Source organism: Sorex fumeus, unplaced genomic scaffold, assembly GCF_029834395.1.
Source record: "Sorex fumeus unplaced genomic scaffold, SorFum_2.1 ptg000183l, whole genome shotgun sequence".
In the NCBI taxonomy this organism is placed as follows: domain Eukaryota; kingdom Metazoa; phylum Chordata; class Mammalia; order Eulipotyphla; family Soricidae; genus Sorex; species Sorex fumeus.
The window spans coordinates 2,458,645-2,480,552 of NW_026606240.1; the positions used below are offsets into that span (position 1 = coordinate 2,458,645).

General features: G+C 37.4%; 1 protein-coding gene across 1 annotated transcript in view; it reads right to left on the minus strand.

Moving 5' to 3' along the window:
- Positions 1-21,908, minus strand: part of BRCA2 (BRCA2 DNA repair associated) — a 71,104-nt gene that overhangs the window by 38,105 nt on the left and 11,091 nt on the right. Inside the window, 4 exon segments of the mRNA XM_056107939.1 lie at positions 1,208-6,046; positions 7,508-8,629; positions 17,866-17,974; positions 20,130-20,179. Of these exon segments, the coding sequence (XP_055963914.1) occupies positions 1,208-6,046; positions 7,508-8,629; positions 17,866-17,974; positions 20,130-20,179 (6,120 nt within the window).

A 21,908-nucleotide genomic window follows, 5' to 3' on the forward strand; every position in this document is an offset into this window, starting at 1 on the left:
AACCCCTTGCAATTAAAAAATAAATAAAATAAATAAAAATAAGGTCAGCATTTACTGCATGTTCCATTTAATATTATGCCTATTATATATTAAGATCTGTGCTATATGACATATGTGCTATTTAATTTCATTTATTTTATTTTTGGTAGGCTATACACAAGGGGCAACAAATCATAGAGGGAAATGTGTATATATATGTATATATATGTATATACATATATATATATATTTTGGAGAGCCCAGCAAGCTACCCATGGCATATTCAATATACCAAAAACAGTAACAATAACGGGTCTCATTCCCCTGACCTTGAAAGAGCCTCCAATACGGCAGCATTGGGAAAGACGAATAAGGAGAGGCTGCTAAAATCTCAGGGCTGGGACGAATGGATACGTTATTGGTGCCCGCTTGAATAAACTGATGAACAATGGAATGACAGTGATACGTGATACACAAGGGACACTCCTGGCTCTGTGCTCAGGATCCCTGAGAAGCTGGGAATTGAACCTAGGTTTCCCACACACAAAACATGCACTTACCCTCTTGAGCTTTATCTTTGGCTCCTTATTTTAGTTTTGTTTCCTTTTTTTGGAGGGTGGGGTGTTAAAGATTGGGAGGAGATTCCAAGCAGCTCTCAGGGGGCCTTAGGGGTAACCATGATACCCAGTCATGCTGCAAGGCCTGGGAGTACATAAATGCTGTTCTATTTAATCCCTGCAATTGTTCTTTAAGAAGTGTTAACGTTTTATAGAAAAGGAAATCAAAGCTCAGAGAAACCCAAGCAGTATAACTGGAAACTTTACAGTTCATGAAAGCCAGAGTTGGAATCTTTGCTTTGTACAAGCATGTATGTAGAGATATATAGAGATATGTATTAGCCAATCTATCACAGTATGAAAGTGTCAACATTTCTAGAGAAATGTCAAACTTTTAACAGTAATTTGTCAGCTGTCACTGTCCTCCCATTGTTCATTGATTTTCTTGAGCGATATTAAAAAAATTAAAAATATACAAGAACCTCAAAACTTACTTCTTTTAAGGAGATATATTAGATCACATTCTCCTGGGCTACACATAAAGCCTGAAAAATAGATTAAGTTTCTAATATTCTAATCATAATAGGTTAGGACAGAAATCTATTACAGATTACAAATTTATTAGCTAAGTTTAAGCAACTGGCAAGCCAGAAGAAAAAAATTATACTCACCCACTGAGACAGACGAATCTCCTCTTCTTTTTCCAATGCTTGAACTCAATGAAATGGTTTCCTCATGTTTGGCATGATTTAGCAGTTCAGAATCTGTCAGCTCACCATCTTTCATGAAAGCTTCAGCAATTGCCACTGCTTCGGTTTCTAAACAGTTTCCTGGATCTTCAGAACAGGTAGAGTGCAACTCTGTAATTGTTTTCACAGGAAGATTAGGAAAAGTTTCAGTTTTATCAATTTTTCTTTCTGTGCTTTCAAATATAACTTTTTCTCCCAGACAATGAACGTTTCCAACAACTGATGCTTTGATTTCTAAGATCACCTGCTGTTTGTCTTGCTTAAACTCTGAGAGAGATGGTAAAACTGTAGTAAGGTGACTATTTTCTGATGAATCATTTTCAATACTGTACTTATCTGAGTGCTTAAATTTGTTACTAGAGGTACTGTCCATTTTGGTGTTTACCAACTCTTCTGGGGTACTCTTATCAACATATGAAAAAGGAAGTATTTCTGGTGCATCCGGTCTAGATGGAGGCGAATGAAGACCACATTCAGTTCTGACTGAATCAATTTCCTCTAACATTCCCTTAACTTTGTGTAAGGCACTTTTAGAAACGGAAACTTTTTTTCCACTTGCTGTACTAAAACCAGACAAAGTAGGCAGTGATTTTGAAGTGCTATGTATTACAGAATTTTTTTCTTTTGTGTACTTGTCTGAATGTTCTCTATTATTTTTAAATGCTTCAGAAAAAGGCTGGTCAGCATTATCTTCTACCTTCGAAAACATTTGTCTTGCCTTTTGCAAAGAAGCATCTGATACTTGTACAGCTTTTCCACTTGCTGTGCTAAAAATTCCACAAGCATTTGTAAAAGAGACTGATGAGGAACAATTTCCCACGTTAAGTTTACATCTATCAGAAGTTTTCCAATTCAACTGACAAGGTGACGTTTCAGAAACTTTCTCTAATTCAGACTTATTTTGATTATGTTGTAAAGTTTGTTCATTTTGATTGTCTGTGAAAACTTTATGTGAATGCATATTAGAATCTTCATCCAAAGACTTGGAAAAAAGAGTATCTTCTAAGTCATCCAATACTTTATGACACCCTACAACAATTTTTGTTTGGCAAGTGCCTGATGTACTTGCTGAGTTTTGTTTAATTACCTTACTGTAGCTGTCTACCAATCTCTCTCTGATTTCTTCTGTGTCATGTGAAACAAAGTTTTTTTTACCATTTGCTGAAGGTGGCTCTGTCTCAAAATGATCAGAAATGGCCAACTTATTGGCTGCATCTTTAGTTTTGCATGGGGAACAGCTACTCAGTTTTTTAACAGAAATGTCTCCATTTACAGTTTGTGGATATATTTTTGCTTCTCTTAAAGTGGAAATTACTTCAGGAAAACTGGTGTTTTTCTCATCTTTGGCATCCTTCAAAACTGGCTCAATGTCAGAATTATCAACTTTATATTTTGAGAGCAATTCTGATTTACTATATACTTCATTAGAGTGAGAAGACTCAGAATGATACAAATTGCTATTAGACATGCTTCTCTTACTTAAGCAAGCTGAATCTTTTTTTCCTGAGAGATGACGTTTGCCAGTTAACGTACAGCCTGAACTGTTTTCACTCAAAGGATTTCCTACATTATCCTGAGGGTATTCATTTAAACATACAGCAGCATCTATTTCTTCTGGTTGATCATCCAGTTTTCCTTCTCCAAGGAATTTTTTTGCTTCGAATAATGAAGACTGACTTACAGAAATTTTTCTACCATGTCCTGTGTAAAATGCTACAGATGAATTTTCAGTGACTGAACAAGTGGACTGGTTTGTAGAACAGATTATAGGAACTTCTGTTCGTTGCTTCTCTGTATCTTCATGTGCTTTAACTTTCAGAGAAATGCTATTTGATATTTTGAGATTTTCTGTTTGCATGTGTAAACTATCACTTAAAAAAACAGGTAGCAAGGCAGTCTGGGCAGTCTCATTAGGAATAAGTCTTTTCTCCTTGGGAGATTTCTCTCTTTCTTCACACTCTGGGACAATTATCTCAGTTGTTTCACAAGTGACTTCAGGCTCTTCTTTACATTCTTCTCTATCCTCTAGTGTCCTTAATCCTCCATGGTCAGTATTAATGATTTCATTAATACATTGCTTTTCCTCATCAAAAAGATTTTTTACTTTGTTTAGAGACTCTTTGGCTACTTTTACTTTTTTCCCACTAGCTGTATGGAAACCTAATACGAAAGGCTCTTTGTTCTTTTCAGTTTCACATTTTGCTTGTTCCTGTAGAGTCAGCTGATTTTTAGTATCAACTGGCTCTGTTTCTTTCAATATCTTGCCCTCAATTTTAGCTGTTTCCTCATGACTTGAAATGCTTATTTTTTCCATATTTATGGTTGAAAACAAATTATAATTCAAGGAGCCTGGTAAGTTACCCAATTCCTCTTCTGTACATTTTTCATCAAAGAAATTTACAACTTTATTTAATGACTCTTTGGAGACTCTGATATTTTTCCCACTTGCAGTCTGAAAATATACATCACAATTATAAAAATCTTTGGTATTTGGTCCCATTTTCTTTGTAGTTTGCTGTTCTTTACTCGAAATATTATGAAATAGCTTTTCAGTTTTCACAACTTCCAAACAAGTTAAATCTGATAAACCTTCTTTAATTTGAATACTTCCCTCCTTCATACACGAGCCTGATAACTTTAGGCATTTGTGCTGATCATTACATGGAAAGTCATTTTTATTGCTATCCGTCTTATTTTTACTTGTGTTACTGCAAAGAGATTTTCCTATGCTACAGATATTTATGCTGGCACCTATACATTTATCTTCATTTTCTTTCTTTCTTTTGTAATCCTTAGTATTTTCTTCAACAAAAATTTCAGAAGTCATTTCAACATTTTTTTGTATTAGCTGGCACTTGTTTTCCGTATTTATGTTTTTATCATTTGTATAATTTTCTGTCCTAATAGAACCATATTTACTTGAAAACAAACTTTCTGAATCTAGTTCTTCAGATGTTTCCTCACTAACCTTCTCAATACCACTGAACAGTTTCATAGCTTTTTGCAATGCCTTATGAGAAACAGTCAATTTTGTGCCAAGTGCTGAATAAAAGCCTTTAAACTCCACTTCTTTCTCTGCTAAATAGCCAGAAGCACTTTTGGTGCAGCTGGTTTTCAACAGGTGAGCAAAATTTTGCTGATCTCCAAATACGTCTTTATATTTTTTGCTATATACCTGACTGGTAGATGGGGAATCAAATGCATCATGATGACTATCTTTAAGTTCCTCACAAGTGGTACTCAAAAGAGTCATGTTGTTTTCAGATGTTTCTAATGGATAATTTTGTTCTATGTGATTTGGATCTCTAAACTGTGTAAATTCAAATTGACTTCCCGATTCTTCTAATATAGTTGAAAGTTCATTAACTTCTGCCTTTTGGCTAGGTGTTAAATTATGATTTGAACTAAGACATAGCTTTAAAGATAAAACTGGGGGAATTTTGTGACTAGTTTTACTACTGGAAGCAAATGCACTACTCTGCACACACCTTGACACATTGTTATTTGACTGTGAATCAAATACAAGAGGTTTGCTTTGTTTCTTTTGAACATCTGAAGATAAAGTATTTGTAATTTCAGCACAAGCAAAACTAGTAGGATATTGTTCTTCAATATCTTTGAAGAGCATTTTACTCTTCTTAATGTTGTGTTCAGAGAGTTTTATTTCTTTATTAGATGCAGTTCTGAAGCCCTTTCCGAGATTTTGATCTAAAACTGGAGCTGAAGCTACTGTCTGCTTGTCTTTATATTCATTATTTCTATTTGATTTCACCTCTATATTCAAGATCTCTGACTCTGAATCTTGACCCAGAGTTCTACTTACTTGCTGCTTTATACTATTTCTGTTTTCTGTAAAGTCATGGACTATAGATGAGTCAAAATCTTCTGTAATTAATACTTTGGCAGTCTGCTTGTCATCCAGGTCTGCATAGGCTATCAAAGTACAGTTCTTGAGAATAGTTTCTTCTACACAACTAAGATCTGCCTCATACGGCTCTTCAATTTTTTCTAAAGCAGGCATATTCCTTTCATTGGTCATCTGATACACAAAGTTATTTGCATATTCTGGAAAAAGTTCTTCAGAGTTTGAGTTGACAGTTATATTTGAAATTAAAGTAGCTTCTTCTCGATATTTTTGGATTACTGTGGAATCTGGATTTTGGTTGATTTGTATCTCAATAGGTGATGAAGTTATGTCATTTTTAGGCATCAAGAATTCAGTTTTTTGAGAATTTTCACTGAAAACACTTAATTGATTCATTTCCATAGGAATAATATCAGTTAATTCAAAACTAGCTTCACAATTCTTGGATTTCAGTTTCTCTAGCATTTTATCTGACTTTTTCACTTCAGAAACCATGGTTGGTTTTGATGCAATAGCCCTGGGATGAGGAGTTAAAATGCTGGTATTACTATGGTCACATAAAAATCTTTCCTGGGATGGAAAGAGAATATAGCTACAATCCACTTCTGAATTTGGTGCTCCAGGGTGATATGGGATAGGGAAGTCTTCTTTTATATCTGAAACTCTACGGCTTTTTGGATTATCTGTACAATGTCGTTCCTGCAAGCTTGAAAAATAAGCAGCTTCTGTGATAATATTTGGCTGCAGTCTTTTATAATCTAGATCTTGTGGTAGTATTTTATTTTTAGAAGAACTATTTTCATTACTGGAACATTCTCTCAGATTCATCCTATAAGAGCTGGTTAAGGAAGATGCTGGTTCCATAGTAATTTTTTTGGAGAAGAAATGCAATAAACCTAAAGAAGAAAACACAAAATGACAGAATAAAATTAAAGCATCGCTTACATTCACTAAAAATGCTCCATTAAATTGAAAAGATTGTGTCTATATTGAGAATTCTATGAAACAAAATGTGTGTCAGATTTAAAATAAAGATCTCTACAAAATTTGAAGATACTACATTTTTGAATAAGAAAGAGAAAATATCTTCTGTAATCTGTACCAATCAATCAAAGTATACTACCCCTACCTATTAATCCCCTAGATAACATCAGTCCTAAAATTTCATAGGGAGAAAAGTATCAGCCTTTTACTTCCCTACCCACTGTGCTATCACTCCAGCCCCAAGTATCAGCTTTTTAACATACAGTTAAATAAATGGCAAATGGGTTTTTTACTTAAAAAACAAAAAACCAAAAAAGTTTCATTATGCACAAACACTTGATACTCAAATTAACTTTAAGTAATCCCTAAATATTTAAGAAAATTGTAAAAATATTCCCACGTTTTTAGGAATGACTTACATTCATTTTAGCTAGGAAGGAGCTTTTTCTTATTTTGTATTGGCTTTGGAGAAAATACATAGTAAAGACAAGCTTACAGAATTGTACAATCTGCACATAATAAAAACTTGAAATTAAAACAGGAGTAGTCAAGCTTCAGGTGCTTGTTAATCACATTTTGTCTCAAGAGTGATATATTTCTATCCATAATATCACGGTCACGGTCCTCCCGTTGTTCATCAATTTGCTCGAGTGGGCCCAGTAACATTGTGAGACTTGTTACTGTGTTTGGCATATCGAATACATCATGGGGAGCTTTCCAGGCTTTGCCGTGCAGGTGATATACTCTCAGTAGCTTGCCGGGCTCTCTGAGAGGGGCGGAGGAATCGAACTCGGGTCGAACATGTTGGCTGCATGTAAGGCAAACTCCCTACCCACTGTGCTATCGCTATCTTTCCATAATATATTATGCAAACTGATCCACGTTTGAATGAAATTCTTTTAATACTTGTAAACCAAAGGTCTTAATAACAATGTAGACTTTGCCTAATTTTCAATATAAGACATATAAATGAAAAATACAAAAAAAACACAAAAGGAAAGATGTTTAAAAAGAATAATAAAAGAGGGATTAGGAAAGTGGTTCAGTGGTAGAGGCCATGCCTTGCATGTGTGAGGTTCAATTATGGCATACACAAAAAAGATTAAGGCAGTAACATTAAAGAGAACAAGTCATGATTCATAAAACTATATGGAACAGGGTTCTGGAGTGATAGTACTGTGGATAAAGAGCTTGCCTGGCACATGGCTGACCCAAGTTCAATCCCCCCAGCATCCCACCTGGTCTCCGAGCTCGCCAGAAGTGATCCCTGTATACAGAGCCAGGAGTAAGTCCTGAGCACTACTAGGTATGGTCAAACAAAACAAAATAAAACAATATATACTATTTTCACTCTGTCTCTCACAAAGAGGTACCTGAATCAGTGTTTGTAACTGAAAGTGGTACTTCAAAAGTGTTTGCTTCAAACTGGGTCGAATAGTTAGATAGCTGAGATGCTTGGTCTTTCAGAAGTTTTTCTCCTTGACAAGTTGTTTCTTCATTTATAGCATACATAAACTTCTTTTTTTTTTTTTTCAAAGTGGATATTAAGCCTTCACTCTTCAAAGCTGCAGAAGTATGCCTGACACTGGCTGGCTGGCTTCCATTATCAACTAAATTTGGACATAAAGAATCTTCTTTCTGTAAGCAAATAGCATTTATTTCTAGTTCTCTTTCAGAATCTTTGGTTTCTTCTTTAAAGTTTGGATCAGTTATATTATTTGAACAAACTTCACTTAAAGTCTCTTCAGTAGATTTTCTTAGTCTGAACATAGACTTCTTGATGCCTTCATGTGGAGACTCTACAAGAGAGGTATTGGCTACTGTTGGCTTTATCATAGGAATGGAGTCTTCATGAGATATAAGACAATGCCTTACATCTCTCTTATTCACCAGTGTTTCCTCATCTACTACATTTTCGGTTTTTGATGTATCTAAAATTTCTGGCAATAGCTTTTCTAAGATAATCAAACTTGTACAGTCTTTTTCTGTATCTATGAGGTCTTTTGCTGAGTTACTTTGCTCACAAGAGGAAGTACACAGTGTGGGTATTTTTTTCATCTGGATACCATTTACCCCTGAGGTAGCGGTTGGCTGAGCTCTTTGAGAGTCTGAAGATAATATGTCTTCTTTGGACATTTCATCACTTCCATTCCCAAAGAGTTTCTGAGTTATTACACTTGTATCTAATGGAATACTGTAATTTGGTTCCACTTTGGATACAAATAAATGCTTATTTTTTTCTAATTGTTGTTTAGGTTCTTCATACTCATGCATGTTACTTTCACTGAAAATATTTTTTCTACTCTTGCCAGTTTTTATTTTTCTTAGATTTCTTGTTTTGCACTTTGAGACATATAATGAAAAGCTATCTTCTTCAGAAACATCTGAAACTGTTTCATGTATTTCATCTTTTAGAGCATTTGGCACTGATTTTCCAAATTGGCTTTTGTGGTTTTTTACTTTCCATGATGAATTATCCAGTATTTCCCCCAATTCTGTTAAAATTAAAAATAGAAGCATATTAATAATGTTTTATAATATGACCAGTTTATACTATTCTCAATAATATACCACCCTTTTACATAGGAATGGAATATCTCAAATAACAGCACTTAGAGGATTATCCTACTTAAAAAGTTTTAAATTACTTTTTCATTTTGGGGTTATCACACTTCTCTTATTCTTCTAGTGGGTCCATCTTTATGGACTCCAATGTATGCAAAACCCTTTACTTATAATTCAATCCCAATAGCCTTACTTTATTAGATCAACACAGTTAAAACTCACCAAACCACTTACACAATGTTCTAAGAATTTTTACACAAAATGTTCCAAATCATTTTTATGGTTTTATCTATACCTGACAGTAAAATTTGATTTAAAAACTGACAGTTAAATTTTATGCATGTACACACACATAGTAAAACAAGCAGAGACATAGCATTGTGTGTGTGTGTGTGTGTGTATAGATATAGACACAAATACAAGCAAAAATGCAGTATTCTAATTGATATAGCAGGAGCTGAAGTGTGGAGCCTTAGGTCACTTTAAATCTGCCATAGAACAGGATGAATGTAGAATGGGATGGCCGGAAGTGGGATTTGACAGTAGATAAAAGGAAGCCCCCAGCCACATCTCAGCTCTTCAGCTCTCTCCCTCTCCCTCTCTCTGGATTCACACATCTCTCCCCAGAGCAGGCAGGGTGATGCACCCAGAGCCATTCAGGGCTAGATGGGCAGGTATAGGCAGGGCTCAGATGTACAGGATAGCTCAGATACAAGCAGGGCTCAGATGCCAAGGTAGTGACAAGGTACTGAGTACAGGAGTCTCACCCATGCACACGTGGCCATGGCTGGTGAGTAGGAAAACCAAGACTGGATGACAAAAACTGGTGCACGACAGCTGGGAGGTCTAGTGACAGTATGGAATATAAGGATCTTGCCTGTGGCCTGAGACAGAGGAAAGTATACATGGAATAGTTAGTAGTACAGGGACAAGACCTGGCCATCATTTATAAGAGGTGGGTAGACAGTGAGTCACAGGACAGAAAGTTGTTCACAGGACCAGGCACTGTCAGGGACAAGACTCAGTCATTAGCCATGGGTAAAGGAGAGGCCTGGACGTATGGGAGGGACCTGGAACCATCTATCTTTTCTGTACAATAAACTAACTTTCAATCTTCTGACTTTTGTTCGCAAATTTTCCATACAATTCTCAAGAACCCACCAGCAAAGGAAAATCCGCATTCATGCTAACATAATGACTTAATGGTAATTTCTCAATTAAAAATAGTTAGAGGGCCTGGAGAGATAGCACAGCGGGTAGAAGCTTTTCCTTGCATGAGGCAGACCCGAGTTTGATTTCTAGCATCCCATATGGTCTCCTGAGCACCACCAGGAGTAATCCCTGAAGCAGAGCCAGGAGTAACCCCTGTGCATCACCAGGTGTAACACAAAAAGAAAAAAAAAAAAAGACCTACAGAAAAGACGTATCCTAAAATTAGAGTCTTGGTCTTGATATATTACATGGGAAAAGAAAAGATTTCCAGTCTCAGAGGCCCTGATGGTTACACAGCCCAGGGAAGAGATCAAGAATCAATGAGACAGAGAAAGAAATTTCACTGGGGTAGAAAAAATATCCAAGACCCACAAAAAAAGAGGAAAAGTTCTTGACTATTCGTAATAAGCAGTGAAAAAAACTTTCGCACACTCCCAAATTATAGCCCAAAAACTCCAAATGATCTGAAATTAGTAATTATCAGAAGCAATCATCAGAGCTACCCAAAGAGCTTTTGAAAACTACCAGTCTCAGTGGAATGAATACAAAATCAATTACTAAGCAAAGAAGAGAGAGGAAGAAAGGAGGAAAGGCCAATCTAGGGACAGTGGTGGAAGGTTGTGGGCACTTTGGTGATGGTGGGATGTAGTTTTAAAACTATTTATCTAAACTCAGTAAATTCAAACCAACCAACCAACCCGAGTCTGCTCCTTTTGTAACCACTTTCAAAACTGAAGTCTAGGCTCTTGCCATAACCATGCCACCAGACTCCACACTATGCTGTTTCACTCGGGGTACCGCAGAAGGGGGCGGATGAGACCCCTCACAGCCCCAAGGGACCCAGCCCCGGAAGCTGAAAACCTCCAGAACTCAACTGCCCCCATGTTTACGGCCGTTCTCTATAGGCTTGGGCCGAGCCTCACCCACGAGTGAACTTATTCCTGGACACTTCACAGGACACACCCTACCCATACTCCAAGAGTAACTCACTACATTTGATGGGGCTTAAAGTAGCAGGCAACCAATCTTGGGAAATATATTTTTTTACAGATATATATATATATATATATATATATATATATATACACATACATATATATAAAAGTACACAAGGCTCAACCTTTAACAACATGTTAGTGATCTCTTATAGAAAGGCTTAATGGTCCCTGGGTGATATACAACAATCTTCATACTCTTTCCTCTAAAAATACTTTTTTGGTAGCATTTTCAGTGGTCTTTCATAACAAACAATACAAAATATATTAGTTTGGTTCTGCTTTGGGACAGGGATTGGGGTTTGGGATGGAAACATCTGAAATATGGTGGTGGGAAGGTGTAATGGTGGTAGGACTGGTGTTTGAAGATTAAATGTAATCAAATATTGTGAACTACTTTATAAAATTTAAAAAAAATTAAAAATGAAGTCCAGGGACCAGAAAGATAATACAGTGGATAGGGCACTCGCTTTGCACATAGCCAACTTGTGTTCAATCCCCAAATCATCCCCCAAACCCACCAAATGTGATACCTGAATGCAGAGCCAGGAGTAATCCCTGAGTACTACAGGTGTGACCCCCAAATAAAAAAGCCCAAAGAATGAAGCCTAGGGGAATGGTGAGATAGTACAGAAGCTAACGCTCTTGCTTTTACAGGTTCAAATGCTCTGTACTACATACGGTCCTCAGAACACTGCTGGGAGTAATTCCTGAACACCAAGTTAGACCCCTAAGCAATGCAGAGTATTGCCCCAACTCCTGCCCCCAAGAATCAACCTGAGGTCAGAAAGAGTATAGGGTTTAAAGTGTTTGTCTCTAGAAAGAGTGCATTCATCTGGGGAACATAAAGTAACAAAATAGGAAACTAACAAATGACCTGGAGGCCAACCACACATGTTAGGGGAAAAGGGAGCTCAGAAAGAGAAGGGAACACCAAATAAAGGGGGTTGGGAGGATCCTCCCAGGATGGGAGAAGCATGCTGAAAGCAGACTATCGACCAAACATGATTGTCACTCAATGCCTCTTTTGCAAACCACAGCACTCAAAAGGAAAGAGAGGGAAATGCCCTGCCACAGAGGCAGGGTGGGATGGGGGCTGGGGGGTGGGAGGGATACTGGGATCCGTGGTGGTGGGAAATGCGCACTGGTGGAGGGATGGGTGTTTGATCATTGTATAATTGAAACCCAAGCACAAAAATGTGTAAGTCTGCAACTGTACCTCATGATGTCTCACTATTAAAAATAAATAAATTTAATAAAAAAAAACAAAGTGTTTGTCTTGCATGTGACTTGCCTGGTTTGAAACCCTGGTAGTATACTGTTCCCTGAAGTATTACCAGAGGTCACTGCTGAGCTCAGAGACAGGAAAAGACCCCGAACACTACTGGATATGACTCTCCCCAAAAACCAATTAAAAAAAAACAACAACAAACAAAAACCAATCCAAAACTTTCCCATGATTCTGGTGATAAAATACTTTCTGGAAACAAATTTGCATATAAAGAGTAAGACAATGCACATGAGAAATTCAATATAGTTTTTACGGGGCGGTGCAAAAGTACAAGTGGGTAGGGTGCTTGCTGTTCATGCAGTCAACCTGGGTTCGATCCCCAGCATCTGGTAGTTCCCTGAGCTCCATGAGGAGTAATTCCTGAGTGCAGAGCCAGGAATGACTCCCGAGCACGCTGGGTGTAGTCCATAAGATATATATATATGATATAAGACACTTAGCTCACAGGTTTTCACCTGCTTTATAATCACTGGAAAAATAAAAGCTGAGTCTTTCCTATTCCTTTTGTTGTTGTTGTTTCTGGGCCACACCCAGTGATGCTTAGGGGTTATTTCTGCCTGTGCACTTAGGAATTACTCCTGGCAGGCTCAGAGGAACAGCTGGGATGCTGGAGATCAAAACAGTACAAGAAAGGCAACCGGACCTGTTACTATCTCTCCAGCCCTCCATTCCTTTTCCTTACAATGTAGACCTAACACACACAAGCTTCTTTTGATTTAAAAATTATACACAAAGTAGCTTTCAACCTCTCGCAAAATAATGAAGTATAAACACATATATTTTAACATTTTTTGTTTTTAGGACTTAACATACTTTAACAACAAGTCTCACAAAAGACATTACTGGGCTCGCTCAAGCAACTCGATGAACAACTTGATGAACAACGGGAGGACAGTGCTGCAATGCTAACATACTGATGCTGGTGCTCAAGTGTGTTAATTAAACCATATCCAAATATGAGGAATTGGTGGCATTGTTAACAGAAATCTATGCTATAGCCAATGTTCTTGTTATTCAATGTTTTGAAGAAATGAGCTGACAATTCTCATAGGAAAAGTACTAGATGCAATTAATAAGCAAAGATTAATGAAGTGTGAAAAACAGTTTTAACTCTTCTAAACACAAAAGTCCTGAGAGAAAAGTTAAAGGGAATGTGCCTGCCACAGAGGTGGGCAGGCAGGGGTGAGAGTGAGAGCCTGTTTGGGGGAGGGATACTGGGAACACTAGTGATGGTGAATGGAATGGGCACTGGTGGAGCAATGGGTACCCGATCATTATATGACTGAAACGTAGTCACAGAAGTTTGTAAGTCTGTAACTGTATCTCATGGTGATTTATTAAAAAATATTTGAATTTGTGAAAAACAAAACAAAACACAAAAGTCCTGCACCATTTACCTGTGACTTTCCAAACCTTTAGAGAAAAAGTTGCTGTACTCTCAAACTCTAAAAACAAATTATGGAGACTGGAGTAATAGGACAGCAGACACAGCATTTGTTTTGCATGTGGCTGACCTGGGTTCAATCCTCAGTACCCCATGTGGGTCCCCCGTGTTCACCAGGAATGAAGTTTAAGTGCAGAGTCAGGATATAATAAAATGCATAATAAAAATAGTAAAATGATTTAAAATTATTAGCAAATAATATATTTTACAAAGTTGACATTCTAATACTAAAACCAGACAAGGACATGACAAAGAAAGCTATAGACTAAACCATTATCTCTGATGAACACAAAAATAGGTAAACATTGTCAAGTAAATATTAACATAATTTAACAGTGCACCAAAAAGATATGATTATAGATTATGACCATGAAGTTTATTCTAGGTACACAAGGATGTTCAACAAGTTACATTAGCACTAGCACTATCCTCCTATTGTTTATCGATTTGCTTGAGCGTGCCGAGTAATGTCTCCATCATGAGACTTGTTGTTACTGTGTTTGGCATATTGGATACATCACAGGTAGCTTGCTGGGATTTGCCATGCCAAGATACCAGGAGTATCTTGCCGGGCTCTCCGAGAGGGGCAAAGGAATTGAACCTGGCTCGGCCGGGCCGGCTGCGCACAAGCCAAACACCCTACCACTGTGCTATTGCTCCAGCCCATGTTACATTATATTATATATATTACATTATTTCAATGATAGACAAAATGTATAAAACACTGACAAATATTAGAGAGAATTGACAAGATTCAACACCCATTTGACTAAAAACTCTCAATAAAATGGGGATTAGAAGATATCACATCTCAGCATAAAGGCTACATAGTATGAATCCACAGCTGATATCATACTCAGTGGTGAAACAAGATGTACTTTAAAATCAGAAACAATGCAATCTGTTATTTCTTTTTGATCTGCAGTAGGTCTTGAACAGATTAGGCTAATAGTTTTCAAGTGGCAGTCTGCAGACATAAAAGGTTTAAAATAGAGATAAATATAAACAAGTATGAGGAATCCAGATATGGAAGAAAATGTAACTATGAAACATTTCCACCACTGCCGTCATATAAGCTCATTTTAGCCCAGTTTCAGAGGCTCATAATTGAATCTTGAAGGAGATCAACTAGCAGGAAAAATTTCTCAGATGTACCAGTCCCCAACTGAGACCTCCAGGGTGACCTTAGGATAGGGGAGAACCAAATCTCTGCTCTGTTGAAGCCCCAGCAGGTGCACTCACACACCAACAGCTGCTGCCAGATCCCAGTGCCTCAAGACTGAGCTCCACAGAGATGCTAAACTATGGAAAAGTTCAGGTACATTGGGACTTTTATGGGCTGAGAAATCTTGGTCTTCTTGGAGTAGTGGTGGGTGACCCCACCCCCACCATCCCATACTTCTGGAAGTCTCAGCAGTCACATCCATATTCCACCACCTCTGCCATGTAAGCCCAGTTAAATATTCTGGAGTTTCTTGGGGTGACATCTCCAAACTCTAAATACTAACCTCCCAGTATGAGCACACCAGATTGGATGGGAATGTAATGGAGAAGTCAACTAAGCTCTATCAACAAAAACACTAACACAGAAGGCGCAACTAGCAACAACAGCTTGGTAAACATAAACCCTCAGACAAGGACTTAACGTCCCCATGGTGAGATACAACATTTTTTTTTTAACCTCATGGTCCTAATCTTTTTATTTTATTAAGTACCATAACATACAAATGTGGCCCAAATCTTGATATCTTGATTATTATTTAGGTATTCCTCAATGTAGAAACCATCATGAAATTGATTGTACATAATCTTAAATCTGCAAGTAAGGATTTAACAATTCTTCCTGCCTTTTACTGAAGTATTTTTTGATAATTCTATTAGCCATTCACTAGCAAGCAATATAAAATAAATTGTTTTGGGCTTATTATGGGGGTAGGTTTGAGTAGGGGGTTGGGAAAATATGGACAACAGTGGAGGGAAGATCACAGTGGTGGTGGGATTGGGGTTGGAATACTTAATGCCTGTAACAAATCATCATGAACAACTCTGTAAACCATGGTGTTTAAATAAAGTGGGGAGAAAAGAAACAGAACTATGTAGCACTGTAGTCCCATTGTTTAGTTGTTCATGGATTTGCTCGAGCAGGTACCAGTAATGTCTCCATTGTGAGACTTGTTACTATTTTTGTCATATAGAATAGGTCACAGGGAGCTTGCCTGGCTTTGCTGTGAGGGTGGGATACTCTCAGTAGCTTGCTGGGCTCTTTGAGAGGGGCAGAGGAATTGAACCCAGGTTGGCTGTGTGCAAAAACTAGACTGTTCTCTAATAAAATATATAATAAACCCAACAAGGATTAAAGACATTGAAGAAGAATCCCAAGCCATCAAGTACACATAGAAGATAACATAGTGAGATATGATTTTGGGAACTCAACTTCCATAGAAAGTAAAGATAAATAATTGGAACTACAACAGCTTTTGTACAGTAAAGCAGAATTTAAACAATGAAAAGATCATCTCCTAAACGAGGGAGGTATCTGCCCACCATAAATGTAAGATGTTAAAAACCAAACCATTCAAAAAACAGGAAGACTTGAATATATACTTTTCAAAAAAAAAAAAAAGACATGCTTGGTAGTCACATGCAAAATTGCTCATCTTCACTGATCACCTGGGAAATGCAAATAAAGACCACAATGAGATACCACCTCACACTCCTAAAGGAAGATTGGCATCCAAAGCAACTATCACTACAGGTGTTCGAGAGGGTATAGAGAAAAGGAACTTTTTGGCATTGTTGATGTGCATGTTTACTAGTACAACCATTGTGAAAATCACTAAGCAGTTTAGGTAAGAAGCTGAAGTGACTGAGCAATTCCACTTTTGAGCATCTTATCTGAAGAACACAAAACCACTAACACAAAATGTTACATCCAGGGTTCAGAGGGCTGGAGTGCATATCTTACAACCAGAAGTCCAGGGTTCAATGCCCAGCAACATAAGGTTCCCTTGAGCCTTGGGGAGTGAACCTTTGAGCACCAGGCCATATGTGGCCCTCAAACAAAAATAAGCAAAAGTTATATCCATTTGTAATTTCAAGTGCTAATTATAATAGTTGAAATATAGAAGTAACCAAAGTAACTATTAATAGGTGATTGGAAGAAATCTGGTACACTTATACAATAAAATAAAGATACAGAAACAATGAAATTTTGGAGCCGAATGATAGTATAGCAAACAGGGCGTGTGCCTTGCACACAGCCATCACAAGTTCGATCCTCAGCATTCCATATGGTCCAGGAGTGATCACTGAGTGCATAGGCAAAAATAAGCACCGAGTACAGCCGGGTGTGGGCCCCTGAACTCCCTCTACCATCTACTTCCCCCAAAGCCCCCAAATGATAAAATTTTAAAGTGGAAAGGGATCAAATAGTTATGCAAAGTCAGTAAACCAACAGGAAAAAGACAGGAACTGGATGGTTTCACCAGTATGTGCACTATAAGCATATAAAATTCATGGACAGGGAAAAAAAGACAAACCAATGAAAACATATAAAGAACTAATATAACATAAGGAAAATGGGCGAAAAGTTGCTAAGATGGGGTGGGGAAGCAAAAACTTTATATGTGTTACAATAAAAAAAAGAGGAAAAATAAATGGAATATTTTCAATGAATAGTGCTGTCTTTCCTTGAAAAAAAAGTTTATTCAATAAATTAATAGTGCAACAATGATGAAGGGAAGTGAACACTCTGGTGGTGGGTGTGATGCTGCAATGCTTTATGCATGAAATCCTACCATTAAGAGTTTTGTAAACCATGGTGCCTAAAATAAAAACGACAAAACAGAGCAATGTTTCTTAACCTTTTCTGATCGTGGTGTCCCTTTCTGACCTTGTTTCCTTTCTTGAAGTCCTGTCCTACCAGTTGGCCCCTTCATCTCAAGCTATAGTTCCCTATTTTTGTTATTTCCACCTGGGTCCCCTTTTGAATAGCATGTGGGTTCACTGTGGAGAAAACAGCGCTTGGTTAAAAATACTGATACAGAGGCCCAGCTTGGAATGTGACTCTGGTAGAGAACAGTCCATGCATGTGTGAGGTCTTGGGTTGGTCACTGGCACTGACCACAATGTCAAATATGATTTGTTACATCTAATACTCCCAGGTGTGATTACCTGCAAACAAAATAATATGAAACAGTAGTTCAACTAAGCAGAAAGACTTACCTTGACCTGTGGTTTCTTTTTGACTGCTATCATTTATTGGCCCAGAAGATATAATCCTATTATTTTTCCTCAAACTTTCATCATGGTTAGAAAAGAAGCTTTTCAAAACCTGCAAAAGTTACATTTTATGTGTTAAAATTTTTTGATAAAGATAAACAAGCTGCAGAGATGCCTCCAGACTCCACGCCAGGCTAAGTCTCAATTGGGGCATCCCGAAGTGAGGCGGGTAATTGGCTCACCCACCCAAACAAAGCCCTGGCAGTTGAAAATCTCCACACTCCAAATGCCGCCATGCTCATGGCCAGAATCCACAGGGTCCCGAGACTCATCCAGGAATGAATCTGTTGAAAAACTCAGGTATATGGGTTTTGTGACCGAAATCTCCAGGCACTCATAGAGTCGGGGATGGGCTATCTCCCCCTATCTCCCTGTGCTTCCGGGAGCATGACTGTCACACCCATAAACTGCCTCTGGAGCCATATAAGCTCATTAATTGGCCATGATACAGTGACTCATAAATAAATCTTGAAAGAGATCAACAAGCTGCAGAGATGCCTCTGTACCACAGTCACCATCCAGTTAAAAATTTAACTCCAGCTGTATCACCCCATTCAAAATTTTAGAATTCCTGGAGTGTAACATTTCAAACTCTATGGCATTGATATATATATATATATATATATATATATACATTGATATACCATATCATATTGGATGGGATGGAAACTAAAAGGTAACCAATCTCGATTAAGAAAATATTAAGACACAAGGTTTAACCTGTAACAACATGTTAGTAATTGCTTATACAGGGTCTTAATGGCTCCAGAGTGAAGTACAACAACTTTCAGACACTTTTCTACTAATCTCTTTGATCATTTATAGCAAATTATTCATAACAAGCAATATAAAATTATATAGGGCCTGCTATTAGGGGAGGTTTGGGTGGTGGTTGGGAAAATTGGAAATAATAGTGGTGGAAAGGTGCAATGGTGATGGGATTTGGTGTTGGAATACTGAATATAATCATTGTGAACAATTTAATAAAATAAAAAAATAAAATAAATGAAAGCTTTCAATATTTAAATATACGCAAAGGAGAGAAAAATTTCTTAAGAAATTGAAGAAAATCACATAAAAATTGTTTAGATCGAGGTCTTAAGGGATAGGGGATGGGTTAGTCCTTCTCATCGCCTGTTCCCATGGGACCCTAGAGGTGATGCCCACAAACTACCTCTGGCTACTACTAAGGTCCCTATCTGCCACGATCCAGAGACACACAAAAGAATCTCTGAACCAAGCAGAGCAGCTCGCTGCAGATGCCTCTGGACTTTTAAGTCAGGCCGAATTCACTGGGGTGCCTCAGATGGGGGCAGGCATCATCCTTCCACCTGTCCCCTAAAACCCCCAATGGCTGCCAACTTCTAGAACCCAATGAGAAGTGTAGATATGCAGGTTCAGTGACAACAAACTCTAGGCCTCAAGGGATAGGGGATGGGCCAGTCCTTCCCATCCTCTTCTCCCCTCTCCCCATGGGATCCTGGAGGTCACGCCCACAAATTGCCTCCTGCTGCTAAAGCTCCTTAACAGCTATGATCCAGAGGCACACAAAAGAATCTCCAAACTGAGTAGCTTGCTGCAGGTTTCTCCAGACACTAATTACCTGAAATTGTAGAATTCCAGGAGAACGCAGCTACTCTTGTAGCCATGTGACATCTTATGCTATTCATAACAAGCAATACAAAAGAAAGTATAGGGGAGATTGTCTGCCATAGAGGCAGGGGGAGGGCTATGAGGATGGGGGATGCTGAGGACATTGGTGGTAGAGGATGTGCACTGGTGGACAGTTGGGTGACTGATCATTGGATGACTGAAACTCAAACAGGAAAGCTTTGTTACCGTATCTCATGATGATTAAAAATAAATAATAAAAATAAATTAAAAAAAATACCTAAAAAAAGTGGTTCAGAGTTTCTCAAATATTAAAAATTTTTTTTTACAAATGTATTTATTAATTTTGGGGGGCTTGGGGCCACACCCAGTGGTGCTCAAGGTTTACTCCTGGCAGGTTCAGGGAACGATATGGAACAAGAGTTAGAACCCAAATCAAGTGCATGCATGGCAAACACCTACACACTGTACTCCCTCCAGTCCCTCAAACAATTAGATAAATCATAAACTGGGATAAAATATACTAGATAATTTTACAAAAGATTCTAAAGTTATAAACAATTCCAACAGCAAAATCAACTTGTCATCATACTTACAGCAGCAGTATCAGTAGGCAATACAGCTGTATGTGATTCCTCTTCTTTAACTATTAAAAAAAATTCAATTTAAGTATGCTTTATTTATGTCATATACCAAAGCTACAGCAATATTTTTTTGTCAGACATAAAAATATATGCCATTAAATATATGAAACAAAATGAGTTGACTCAAGAGCTGTAATTAAAAAGACTTATCCACATACTGATTAAGTATGCATACTTCCTTACGTATATGATGGTAAGAAAGCATTGTGTAGTATGCTTGACTTTGAACTCAAGGTCATACTGTCCACAAACACTTGGAAAAATCAAATGTCACTTTTTTCCTACAATATCATTTCACTTGAGCAAAAGAAGAAAATTAAATTCACAAGGAAGAAGAATCATAATGGTCTGCATTTTTGCTAAAATAAACTAATTTTTAAAAAAATATTGACCTTGATTAAGTGAATTTATACTTTACCTTTGAGTACATTCTAGAGTGATATGTTCCATGATTATGCAAACATACACACACATATAAATAAGTTTCATGAAACAAAAATTTCTATGTGAAAGGCTACCAGATAAAATAGAGTATCTAATTTCAAATAAACAATTTTTAGTATAAATTTCACTACTACAAATGATGATTTGCAATTTTAGAAACATTGGTTAGTCCAATATCTTAAAGACAAAAAACAGTTCTGTTAGTGGTGGTGAATAATTTTATTTCCTCTATACTATTAAATATTTTTATTTCTCACAGAAAAGAATGTTCAGCATTATAAATACTAAGTCATAATTAAATCTCAACTGCTCAGGTTTTTTTTAGTGTGGACTGGGGGTCTGATTCACATCCAATAATGTTCAGTGGTGCTAAGGATAGAATGGAATGGAGGTCAGCTGCATGTAAAGCAAATAGCTTAATACTATGTTAACTCTCTGGCTCTACTTATATATTTTAAGTTGTCTTATAATAGTAAATGTTTTAAGATTCTACTAAGAATGAAATTAATTTATCTATTGACCTATTTATTCAAAATTTAAATGTCTAAAATGTATTACTTTAACATTTAAAATATATTCATTTAAGATCTACTAAATATCAACTATACGACAATTAACTATAGTGAACCTGAAGAAAATTAAAAGTTTAATGGATAAATAAATTAAATATTTCAAAAAAAATTCCACAATTATATAATTACAAGTGTGAAAACTACAATACTCAACTCAGTACCTATGACACTCTTTTTGGGAGGGTGGGGAGGTTGGGACAAACCTGGCAGTGTTCAGGGCTTAGTCCTGACTCTGTGCTCGGGGATTACTCCTGGGTTTGAGGGACTATATCGGGGGCTGGGGATTGAATCCAGTCAGCCATGTGCAAGGCAAATGCCCTACCCACTGCACTATTGCTCCAGACCATGGTAGAACAGACTTAAGTAGAGAGAACAAAAGCTTACAGCTGAAAATAGGATCACAGAGCTAACTAAAAGGGTCGAACATGTCTTAAATGCAGATGTCCTATAGAATGCTATTCAAAATACTTGTTTGGGGGCTCTGCTTGGGGTGGGGAGGGAAATTCAACCTGACCCCCATCTGAGAAGCCCGGATGAAGACAGCCTGGTGTGGGGGCAGGAGATTTTAACTGTGTGTAAATCTTTACTGAAATATTTTTCTTTGTGCCTTGCAAGAGCCTGGCAAGTTGCAAGGCAGAGCCTGGCAAGCTCCCATGGTGTATTCAATATACCAAAAACAGTAACAAGTCTCACAACAGTAACAAGTCTCACTGGT